Source organism: Hemiscyllium ocellatum, chromosome 16, assembly GCF_020745735.1.
Source record: "Hemiscyllium ocellatum isolate sHemOce1 chromosome 16, sHemOce1.pat.X.cur, whole genome shotgun sequence".
Taxonomy (NCBI): Eukaryota; Metazoa; Chordata; class Chondrichthyes; order Orectolobiformes; family Hemiscylliidae; genus Hemiscyllium; species Hemiscyllium ocellatum.
The window spans coordinates 74605689-74618166 of record NC_083416.1 but is presented as its reverse complement, the minus strand read 5'-3'; the positions used below and the strand labels follow the sequence as shown (position 1 = coordinate 74618166).

The following is a 12478-nucleotide window of genomic DNA, read 5'->3' as shown; positions in this document are numbered from 1 at the left end:
CATATTTTGTGCAATAGCCTACTGATGGGAACCTTATCAAATGCCTTCCTGAAATCACTATACACCACATCAACTGCCTTTCCCTCATCCATCTATTTGGTCACCATCTCAAAGAACTCAATAAGGTTTGTGAGACATGACCTGCCCTTCACAAAACCGTGCTGACTATCCCTAATCAACTTATTCCTTTCTAGATGATTATAAATCCTATCGCTTATTACCCTTTCCAACACTATATTCACAACTGAAGTAAGGCTCACTGGTCTATAATTACCAGGGCTGTCTCTACTCCCCTTCTTGAACAAGGGAACATTTGCTATCCTCCAGTCTTATGGCACTATTCCTGTAGACAATATGGATATAAAGATCAAAGCCAAAGGCTCAGCAATCTCTTCCCCGGCTTCCCAGAGAATCCTAGGATATATCCCATCTGGCCCAGGGGACTTATCTATTTTCTAGAATTGCTAACACCTCCTCCTTATGCACCTCAATCTCATCTAGTCTCGTAGCCTGTATCTCAGTATTCTCCTCGACCACATTGTCTTTTTCTCGCGTGAATGCTGATGAAAAGTATTCATTTAGCACTTCCCCAACTCTTCGGACTCCATACACAACTTCCCACTGCTGTCCTTGATTGGCCCTAATCTCACTCTAGTCTTTCTTTTCTTCTATAAAAAGCCTTAGAGTTTTCCTTGATCCTATCTGCCAACGACTTCTCATATCCCCTCCTGGCTCTTTTTAGCCCACTCTTTAGGCCTTCCCTGGCTAAACTGTAACTCTCAAGCGCCCTAACTGAGCCATCACATCTCATCCTAACATAAGTCTTCTTCTTCCTCTTGACAAGAGCTTCAAGTCCTTTAGTAAACCACTGCAATAACCATTCCTGAGCTGCTGTACCTGTGTCTTTGAAATGGCCACAACATAGAAATCCCAGGTACCACCCATGCTGCAAGTTCACCCAGCTTATGCCGGATGCTCCTGGCATTGAGGTTGTCACACTTCAAACCAACTTCTCGCTTGCCGTGCCTTCTTGCGATCTTGAAATCTTAGTTCTGACTTCACTACTCTCAACCTCCCATATACTAGAATTACAATTTCGGTTTCCATTCCCCTGCTGAATTAGTTTAAACCCACCCAAAGAGCATTAGCAAATTTGCCCCCCAGGATATTGGTACCCCTCTGGTTCAGTTGAAGACCACCCTGTTTGTAGAGGTCCCACCTTCTGCAGAAAGAGCCCCAATTATCCAGGAATCCAAAACCCTCCTTCCTGAATCATTCCTGTAGCCATGTGTTCAACTCCCCTTTCTCCCTATTCCTCGCCTTGTTAGCACCTGGCACGGACAACAAACCAGAGACAACAACTCTGCTTGTTCTAGCTCTAAGTTTCCATCCCACCTCCCCAAGTTTCAAACTTAAACGCCCATCTCTCTTCCTACCTATGTGGACCACGACTTGGGGCTGTTCCCCCTCCCCTTCAAGGATCCCGAAAACACAACCAGAGACATCACGAACCCTGGCACGTGGGAGGCAATACACCAACCATTAGTGTCTCTCATTCCCACAGAACCTTCTATCTGTCCCCCTAACTATGGAGCCCCCAGTGACAAATGCTCTGCTCCTCTCTCCCCCTTTCCTTATGACCAACAGGGACAGATTCTGTGCTCGAGACCTGTCCCCATTGCTTACCCCTGGCAAGCTCCGCCCCTCCCAAACAGCATCCAAAACAGTATGCTTGTTGTTGGGGTGAATGGCCACAGGGCATCCCTGCACTGCCTGCCAGTTCCCTTCCCATCCCCTGATGGTAACCCACCTACCATTTACCTGAGGTGTGACTGCCTCCCTATAACTCTTCTCAATAAGCCCCAACACCCCCTGAATGATCCAAACTTCATCCAGCTCCAGCTCCCTAACATGGTTTTCAAGGAGCTGGAGTTGGGTGCACTTCCCACAGATACAGTCAACAGGGACACTACCGTGTAGACTCTTACCTCCCACATTCTGCAGGAAGAACATTCAACTGCCCTGACCTCCATTCCCACTATTCTAAATTCCCAACGAGACTACTGAAAAACTAAAAAAAACTTACCAATCCTGTGCACAATCTTTTTTTTGGTTACAGGAGGATTGCAGGTGGGAGATACTACCTGAGTAGTATCACCCAGACTACACCTCCTCCCACCCTACCTGCTGTAAAAACACCACTTATTCCCAATTCCTCCACCGCATGTGTTCCCATTCTACCTCAAAGTCCCAGATGGCCTCCTTCTTCCACGATCACAACTTCCCTTCCCACACGGTTGGCACCCTCCAGCGCACCTCCTCTTCACACACGCCACCCTTGAATCCCACCCCTCCCAATGCAACAAGGACAGAACCCCCCCTGGTCCTCACCTTCCACATCACCAACCTCCGCATACAACTCATCATCCTCCACCACTTCCGCCGCCTCCAAACAGACCCCACCACCAGAGATATATTTCCCTCCCCATCCCTAATCAGCATTCCGAAAAGACCATTTCCTCCATGACTCCCTCCGGCAGGTCCACACCCCCCCACCTGCGCCCACACCACTCCCCCCTCACCTCCGTCCAAGGCCAAAGGGACCCTTCCACATCCATCAGAAATTTACCCGTACCTCTACCAACGTCATCTACTGCATCCGTTGTACCGGATGTGGTCTCCTCTACATTGGGGAGACAGGATGCCTTCTTGCAGATCATTTCAGAGAATATCTCTGGGACACCCGCACCCACCAATCCCACCGCCCCGTGGCTAAACATTTCAACTCCCCCTCCCACTCCGTCAAGCACATGCAGGGCCTGGGCCTCCTCCACCCACAAACCGTTACCACCTGACGCCTGGAGGAAGAACGCCTCATATTCCGCCTTGGAACCCTGCAACCACATGGGATAAATGTGAATTTCAACAGTTTCCTCTTTTCCCCTCCTCCCACATTATCCCAGTCCCAAGCCTCCCAACTCGGCACCACCCTCCGGACCCGTCCATCACTCCTCCCTCTGACCTATCACCTTCTCCCTCACCTTCATCCACCTCTCGCTTTCCCAGCTACCTGTCCCCGAAGCCCATCCCCCTCCCATTTATCTCTCAGCCCCAACCCACAAGCCTCATTCCTGACGAACAGGTCATGCTTGAAACGTTGATTCTCCTGCTCCTCGGATGCTGCCTGACCTCTGCGCTTTTCCAGCACTATACTCTTAACACAGAAGCTGGAATAACAGTCCAAAGGTGTGCCTGGTCTGTCAGACTTTTCTTATTTTCAATTTTGATTTCCTGTCTCTTCATTTTAATTTATAGCCACAGCACATTTAGACAAATACAGAGAATATGGCAAAGATATGGGATCGGCTGGATACATCAGAATATAGGTTTACAAAGATGGTTCCAGGATCTCAGAATTAAAAGAGTTAAATGACAAGCATCCCTGTTGTTGTTGATAATTCATTGATAGAGAGGAAAGATGAAAAACCGATCAAAGTTCAAAGCTGTATTCGCTGACTAAGTGAATGCGATTTCTGCTTTTGTAATTTGATTTATAAACAAATATTATCCTTCATTCTTCAGTACTAAAGCCTTGGTAGGTTGCCATTTAGTATTTGCTGGACTAAAATACACACTCTTTAGAGAAGTAAAGAACGTGTACTTTAGAGAATAAGGAGAAGTAGAAGAGAGAATTCTGTGATCGGGTTTCTCAGTTGATTAAAGCAAAGTGTTTAATAATAGATGGCAGTTCAGACTTTATACCTGATTGTGTAATCACAGCCCTGCACAGACACTGCGAATACAATACGAAGAAAGAAAAGGCTGTTTAAATTAGCATTGTCTTACAGTGCAATGTCTGCTGTCAACTGCACAAAGCATGAGTTTGTCGAAAGGTTAAAAATAAAGGTTAGGAGTTTCAAGGAACTAACACATACATCCTCTACCCCATGATTTATTTTCATTCACATGGGGAATGTGGGTATTGCTAACTAGGCTAGGATTTACTGCCATCAATTACAGATGTACACTGCTGTAATTCATTTTTGGTGTATAACCGTAGGTGCTTGAACTTTCTCACTAAAGAGAACTGAGCTGAGCTTGCAGCAATGGTGCACACACACGGCTTTCACTCAAGCATCACTGAAGTAAAGGCAAAGTACTGAAAATGCTGGAGGTCTGAAATAAAAAGCAAAACTGTGTTGAGAAGCCTAGTCGGTCTGGCAATACTGGAGTAAGGCAGCTTTTAATTGTTCCTTGTAAACCGCTAGTAAACTGCATGTGTTAATTCTCATATTCTTTAATAAAAGCCCTAACTGCTACAAAATACACAATTGGCTCCAAATTACTGTCCAAAGGGATGTCAAAATTATTACAGATGCACCAGAGCATTCCCATCTGTTAATTTTTGTATCCAGTTCAACAAACATTTCAGGCAAACAGAACTCCCCAAGTATTGAACAAAACATAGATATACAAACCATTTTAATATGAAAAAAATGTACTTTGTTTTGCAAAAGATAAAAGCAACGTTATGTACAAAGACTGAACATTGAAGTAAATATAATGCCGAGGCTTGGCAATGGTTTTTGATGTCGTAAGATTTGAGGTTGATCAGAGCTTGCAGAATACCAGATCAAGACAGTCTATGTTAACCCATACGCCATGAGCAAGTTTTTATAGATACAACACTGACATCAACTGGTGTCTTTCTTGAATGAAGAATCTCAGTTCAGATCTTGGCAAGAAGTGTCCTGCCTGACATGTCAGCACGTAAACTGTGTTGGGATGATTGACAGGCTACGACAAGCTGTTTCTTTTGAGGTTTAGGCCTCCTACATTTTAGAGTGACATTTCTGGGTGCTAAAGTGCTGTTTAATCTGCACTTTTAGCTCCATTTATAGGATTTCTGGAAAATATGATAACTGCTTTTTTCAGAATTGAATCTATATGGAAACATTTTAAAGCAAATGTTTCAGTTTCGAATTAATCCCAATTATGTTCCAAGTTCCCCAATAACCCCATCCCATAACCTGTTCAGTTGTCAAATGCACTACACTTACTTCAAGAGTGCAAAATATAAAATACAAGCATTTTGATATGGTGGTCTGGGTGGCAAATGGACAGCAAGTTTATGTCAAATTGTGACAAGAACAATAACTTCAGCAGAGGAAAAAGGGAGTCAAAATGAGTCACACAACTGTGCAAATAACTATATTCCAGATATCCTACCACACAAGAACATATTTAGTACAAAACAAAAGATGGACGAGGGATGATAATCTACACAATAACCACATTAATAATTTGACAAACTAGAAGGACATAACATCCCATATCCCAGCTCACATGAGGAATGGGAAGTGAGAGAATCAGGTCGAGAATGATAGGTAAAAACTGTTGATTTGTGTATTCTACTGACAGGTCCAATCATCCTGACACCACAGCTGGAAGCAGTTGTGACAACACTACTGCAATTTCCCACAAGCTACTGGTTGTCAGGAGAACAGAATATTCATCAGTGGCTAAAAATGTCCTACAAAATCTTCATACTTACTGTGTCTTTTCTCATCTCTTCGAAGTTTTGGTGCCCAGTATGGCCTGTGAACTTCAGTTTTATGACCGTAAAAGGCGCTATAAAGATTCATCCAGATGCCATATGGAGAAACCTGCTGTCCGCCATGCCATAGCTGCCCACTGAGCAACTCTGACCAAAAACAAAACTCTCATTCTCAGTTAAAGCAAAGGAACCTCATTCAATAATCAAGTCTTAATTTTTGTTTCCAAAACCAAAAAGGTGTCCATACTGGAGCTGAGGAATTGCTTCTTGCACTTTATGGACTGATACTGACCCACAAGCCACACTCGGGATTGGCCTTCTCTAGTAGGAAGAAGGATGGCAGTGGGCAGTTCTTGTCCTCTAGCCCTCGAGACACAGCACCAGTCTGTGTGGCTTGTGGTAGCCCAGTTCACCAGTGTGGTGCGGCGCTACGCCTATCAGTCCTGAACGTCTGCTCCAATTCACGATAGCCAGCGATCTCATATTTCCACATCACTCTCCTTGTCATTATCGTGGTCACCATCATAAAACTCATTTGCAGCTTCCGGCCTAGAAAATTCATGGAGGTACACAAATAATCAATTCTTCCTTCAGTCTAAATTTTACCATTAATACAAAACAATAAAACCATACAAATTAACCTTGTGTGAATTACTGCTGTATATGATTGTTAGCAGTTAGAATGTACTGACCAAAATAGAAACAAAGAAAATTTACAGCCCGAAAACAGGCCATTCGGTCCTCCAACTCTGAGCCGATCCAAATGTACTGTCTAAACCTGTCGGTCAATTCCTAAGCATCTGTATCCCTCTGCTCCCCACCTACTAATGCATCTGTCCAGACGCATCTTAAATGAATCTACCGTGCCTGCCTCTACCACTTCTGCTGACAACGCGTTCCAAATGCCCACCAACCTCTGTGTGAAGTACTTACCGCGTGTAATCCCCTTAAACTTTCCACCTCTCACCTTGAAAGCGTAACCTCTGGTTATTGAATCCTTCACCCTGTGAAAAAGCTAGTCTCTATCTACCCTGTCTATACCCTTCATGATTTTGTAAACCTCAATCAGGTTCCCCCTCAATCTCCTTTTTTCTAGTGAAAATAAACCTAACCTACTCAACCTCTCTTCATAGCTAGCACCTTCCATACCAGGCAACATCCTCGTAAACCTTCTCTGCACCCTCTCCAAAACGTCCACATCCTTTTGGTAATGTGGCGACCAGAACTGTACACAGTATTCTAAATGCGGCCGAACCAATGTCCGGTACAATTTTAACACTACTTGCCAGCCCTCATACTCAATACCCCGTCCAGTGAAGGCAAGCATACTGTATGCCTTCTTGACCACTCTATCCACCTGTGCAGCAACCTTCAGGGTACAATGGACCTGCACTCCCAGATCCCTCTGACTACCAACTTTTCCCAAGGCTTTTCCATTCATCGTATAATTCGCTCTAGAATTAGTCTTGCCAAAATGTATCACCTCACATTTGTCTGGATTGAAAGCCATCTGCCACTTTTCCGCCCAACTCTCCAGTCTATCTATATCCTCCTGTATTCTCTGACAGTCCCTTATGCTTTCTGTCTCTCCACCAATCTTTGTGTCATCTGCAAACTTGCTGATCATGCCATCAGTGCCCTCTTCCAGATCATTTATGTATATTACAAACAACAGTGGCCCCAACACTGACCCCTGTGGAACACCACTGGTCACCTTTCTCCATTTCGAGAAACTCCCTTCAACTATTACTCTCTCTCTCTCCTGTTGCTCAACTAGTTCTTTATCCACTTAGCTAGAACGCTCTGCACACCATGTGACTTCACTACATAAAGGTCTTAGGTGACTTGACCTTCAGCCCAACAAGTCCACACCGACCCAGACCCATTTCCCTCTGACTAATGCACCTAACACTATGGGCAATTTACCACGGCCAATTCGTCTGCCCTGCACATCTTTGGACTATGGGAGGAAACGCAGACCTGGGAAGAATGTGCAATCTCCACATAGACTGTCGCCTGAGGCTAAAATCGAACCTGGGGCCCTGGTGCTGTGAGCCACCGTGCTCAATGATTCAATAACATTCAAACGATCATTGGGGTAAATACTTGAGGGTGAAAATGTTATCAGACGAGGAGGAATAAATGGCCTCCTTCTGTACTGTCAGAATTCCATTCTATAAAATACTGAGCATGCTACCATTGTTAGCTCTAACCTTAGTAGTTAAACCACACAGTTCTACCCAAGTACTTTTTATTGTTCAAATTTCCTGATCTTTAATGAAGTACCATGAGATTTTAACCCCTAGTTATACTGAGCAAACAGAGAATTGATCAGGACAATCAGCCATATGAAGGATGCTGATGTGAGCTCTGGCACAATACAACCTACCTATTATAGTTGTCCTCTGACCCACGCTCCTCTGGATCAGGTTCATCTGCCCGCTCATAGCTCAGTAGGTCTGAAGGCACATCATGAATCTGGACACTGGGAGCATGATTCAACATCTTCAGGTTCTCAAAGATTGTTTGCCTGATCTGATCCAGGTACTGAAACAGAAACCAGAAAAACCTGACATCAGAATCACCGAATTCTTTAGCTACAAGACCATTATCCAGTCTACCCATGCACCTTCACCCCTTGAAATGTGATAGCTGTTCCTCCCCTTCCGCCTATTGGTCATCCATCGATTTCAGCCCAGGATCACCCACCTCCAATTCTGCAGAGCGTCCCATTTTGTGCCAATTCTCCATCCATCTCCCTTTTTGGAACAGCATTCCCTTTATTCCTCATCCTTTTCTTTGGACACTCATTAACAATTGGGAGAGAAGAAATCTTTCTAAATCTTGATTCTATATTCTTTCTGCAAGCCATTCTGTTGCTCATGGCCCTCAGTTAATTAAAAGGCCCACTAGCTATTACACTTTGAGAATACGAATGTCCCAGACAAGGACAATACTTACAGTCCACCTCTCGACATCCCGTGAAGTGGTGATAGGGTGTCATGCTGAACTACTGGTGGCACGTTTGATACAAACTAAAAGTTTGGGGTCCTCTTCAGACTTAAAGTGCAACTTTGTTGGTATGGTAAGTATTCCTGCTCTGTATCTGCACGAGGAGTATTTGATGGGGGCAGTATTCTTGTACTGTGCCTGTCTAGGAGTGTAAAATGGAGACAGCACAGGGAGAGCTTAACTCTATACCTAACGTCATGCTGTACCTGTCCAGGAGTGTCTGATGGAAACAGCGTAGAAGGAGCTTTACTATGTCTAATTCATGTTGTGCAAGTGTTTGATGCTGGCATTCAGTATCTGAAAATTTGCAGCATAACATCCTTCAGCTCCCCAATGTAAATTCATCAAATCAAAGTCTCAAACACCAACTGTTCGGGATGAAAAAGACTTTGAAATACAAAGTAGAGTTTATGTTCACAGAGCACCTGACTAACCTGCCTGGTGTTCTGGTTTTCGATCCTGGTGCTCACATCTGGGTGAAGTGTGAAGTCCGGAGCAAAGTATTCAAAGTATTCTGAGAGAAAGAACATTTTCAAAATTAATGCCAGTGAGTATCAAGATAGTGTAGCACACCTCTCACCAAACCCAATGCCATGCCAGCCTTATACAATGAATAGATCTTCAAAAATGGAAGCTGGCAAAAGATTCAAAAAGGACTGGGTTTGAACGGAAATCAATTGTCACTACAATGTCTTCAGTCATTATACTGACAGCTGTAGTACTGACCCACACTCCTGGTTCAAGAGACAAAGTTTCTCCTTGCGAATTAGAAACTATAAGTCAGTATTCGACCGTTTTGAAAGTAACAAAAACTGACCACTGAGAGAAACTGGAGGGTAAACGCACAATAGAATTAAATTCAATAGAACCAGTCTCAAACAAGGTTCACCAAACGCCTGAAAATAAAACCCCATAGATTTACGGTTATGCAGTTGAGGACACGTGGCCAGTTTTGGTGTGTGAGCATGGCTGGTGAAGCCAGAGTCATTGTCCTTCCCATGCTTCTAAGAATGTGGTAATGCTGCCTCCTGGATCACTGCTGCAAACTGTGGTTTATTTCGTGGGAATTGAAGAGTCAACTGGAGTCGATGTGGGTAAAATGACCACAGCAGAAGCTGGAATAGACCATATGGCTTTGAGTAAACTCAGAACCATTAGAAGGATCCACTCTCCCATCCACTTCACACAGCCTCTTAACTCTGTGCGACCAAAACAGTCCATTCCTGCTCTAAATATAGTCAATTAAACTGCACCTACAAGCATTTGAGGTGAAGAATTCCAAAGATTCACAGCTCTTTGCCATGGAAAAGAATTCTCCTTAGCTGAGTCATAAATGATTTCCCCCTCATCCTGAGACGGTGCAACTGTGTTCTGGATAGCCCAGAAAAGGGTTATCCACGTCTATCCTGTTAAGCCCCTTTAGAACCTCACATTTGTATGAGTTCCCCTCTCACTTTTCTAAATGCCATTGAACATAGTCAGTGGACAGAAAGGGCACGTTGAGTGGAATCAGTTTAGGTGTTTGGGGAGTCACAATGACTCAGTTAGGTGTTTTTAAAGAACCATACAGTGTCATTTGAAAACACATTCACAATTTTTGTGGGTTTTTAGTTCCTCCTGGATGTAAAAACCATTCCATGAATATAGGAAGTCCAATATAATTCCTTTAGATGCTCTACAGGTAGAATTTGAAACATACTCACCGTTGTAAGGCAGCTCATCGCTTATCTCTTCATCAACAAGCAACGAGGTTTCAAAGGTCCTACAGGAGATAGTAAAATGGTAAGTTGGATACCAATAAGCTCACCCATGGACTTTAGACTAAACCCACTTCAAATAATCACTGCTAACGCAATTTCTCCCAACCTCTCCTGAAAGCATCAACTCCATGAATTTCTTCCAGGACCCTAGCCATATGTGGCAAGTCAGTAGTGACTGCCTGACAGGCTACCCTTCATAGAATGGAGAGCTGCATCACATCCCGCCCCTCAGCTTATGCATTTACACACACATTCTCAGAAGGTACTGGATTACTGAGTCAGAACAGACAGTGGCCGATTTCCACTTCTGATGCTAACATCAATAGTAGCTGCCCAAGAGTTCATAGAGTTTTGCAACACAGCAGGCCATTTGGCCCATCTTGTTGATGCCACCACTTTGAAAGAGCTACCTTATTAGTTCCCCCTGAACATCCTCCCTTTTCAAAAACTTATCCAGTTCTGAAAGATACCGCCAAATTTCTATTGCAGGCAGTGTATGCCTGATCACAACCTCCTGCTCGAGTCTCCTCTAATCAAGCTCAGTCCACTGAGTATTAACTGGTAATCAAGCCAAGAGGATTTCACCCTTCTGGGAAACTAATGAGTCTTCTAACACCACGTGACAGCAACTTGATAAGCATATGTATGAATGTTTAGTCTATGCACAAAATGTTTCATTTGGGCAACATCTGCAAACTGAATAGAAAACACAGTCAACCTGAAAACACAACACAGGCAAAACAGCAATACGCTTGGCAAGAGTTCCAGGAGCTTCAGTTCCCAACTGGGTAGCATTCCGGCCTCGGATAGGGACACACACACACACACACACACAGTACAGAACTGAGGGACTGCTGCACTGTTAGAGGGAATATCTCGTGAATAAAACATTAAATCAAGGCCCCTTCTGATCCCCAGGTGGACACAAAGATCTCACTGTACTATTTCAAACAAGGAAAGGGGATATATTCCTGGTGCCATTATGAATCACCCAACAATCACTCTGATACTGATCAAGTATCAAACATGGCTAGCTGAGTGATCACATTAACCTCATTCCCTACGGTACAACTGTAACTGTACGTTATACTTCGGTAGACTTAAGTTATTCTTAACTAAGCACTTCATTGGCTGTAAAGTGGTTTAAGACATGAAGCTAATAACAAATGCCAGTCTTCCTTAATTTTAATCATTCCCCGTTGCCATGTTTTGGTAGTGGCTGATCACTTCGGTCTCTCCCATGGAAGTTGTTACAAACATGAAGATTAAACCCATCAGGGTTTTCTGGGATAAAAACTAACACTGGGACACTGTTGAGTGCTGAGTCTCCAACTTGGGGTAGGGACAGGTGCTACCAGTTGCACCCAGGTGACTTTCCACCTTCAGAGCCTGCAGCAATACTCTAACACTGAGCCTCCTCCCAAGGTGTTGCACCCTGACGACATATTCCTTCTGCCAGATGCATGCACTCAACTGCAACATGGAATGGGCAAGTCCTCAGTCCTCGCACCAGGGCTCTCTGCCAGAGGGAATTGGTGGCTGCCGGAAGGGAGTTGCTGCTCAGGAATAGCTTGTTTCTGGGAGCTTGTGGGAGGATGAGCCTGAGGATGCTAGGGATGTGTGTTGATGAAGGAGACATAGGCTGGGTGACTCCAGCGCAGTTGGCAGCCAGGACCTCCCATACATGGGCCAAACATCCAAGGAGTTGTGACCGTGTTACCCAGCTCAGAGAATGCCGCCGCAAATTGAGGAGAGATGTGCAGTGAGTTTCTGGACAAACTGACGCCCATATATGGACCTTGACAGTGAACCCATTATTCCTGATGAAGGGCTCCGGCCTGAAACGTCAAGTTTTCCTGCTCCTCGGATGCTGCCCCGACCTGCTGTGTGTTTCCAGCAACACACTTTCAACTCTATCTCCAGCATCTGCAGACCTCACTGTCTCCTAGTTGACTGACCCCAATCACCAGACCCTCTCCCAAGGTGCGGAACCCCACAATTTATAGAATCATAGATATGCACAGCACGGAAACAGACCCTGTGATCTAAACCTGTCCAAGCTGACCGGATATCCTAAATTAATGTAGTCCCATTTGCTATTGTTTGGCCCAGATTCCTCTAAATCCTTTTTATTCATATACCCATCTTA

General features: G+C 44.4%; 1 protein-coding gene across 2 annotated transcripts in view; it reads right to left on the bottom strand.

Annotated features, from left to right (window-relative positions):
• Positions 1-4245: 4245 nt before the first annotated feature.
• hdac3 (histone deacetylase 3) overlaps positions 4246-12478 on the bottom strand; it is a 36236-nt gene continuing 28003 nt past the window's right edge. The window contains exons 11-14 of one of the 2 annotated variants that reach the window (XM_060837383.1): positions 10273-10331; positions 9004-9083; positions 7947-8104; positions 4246-6106 (exon numbers count right to left, since the gene is read on the bottom strand). In XM_060837383.1, coding sequence (XP_060693366.1) covers positions 6037-6106; positions 7947-8104; positions 9004-9083; positions 10273-10331 — 367 coding nt within the window. In that variant the 3' untranslated portion in view covers positions 4246-6036. The remainder of the gene's footprint in view (positions 6107-7946; positions 8105-9003; positions 9084-10272; positions 10332-12478) is intronic. The other variant, XM_060837382.1, reaches the window with a different exon arrangement.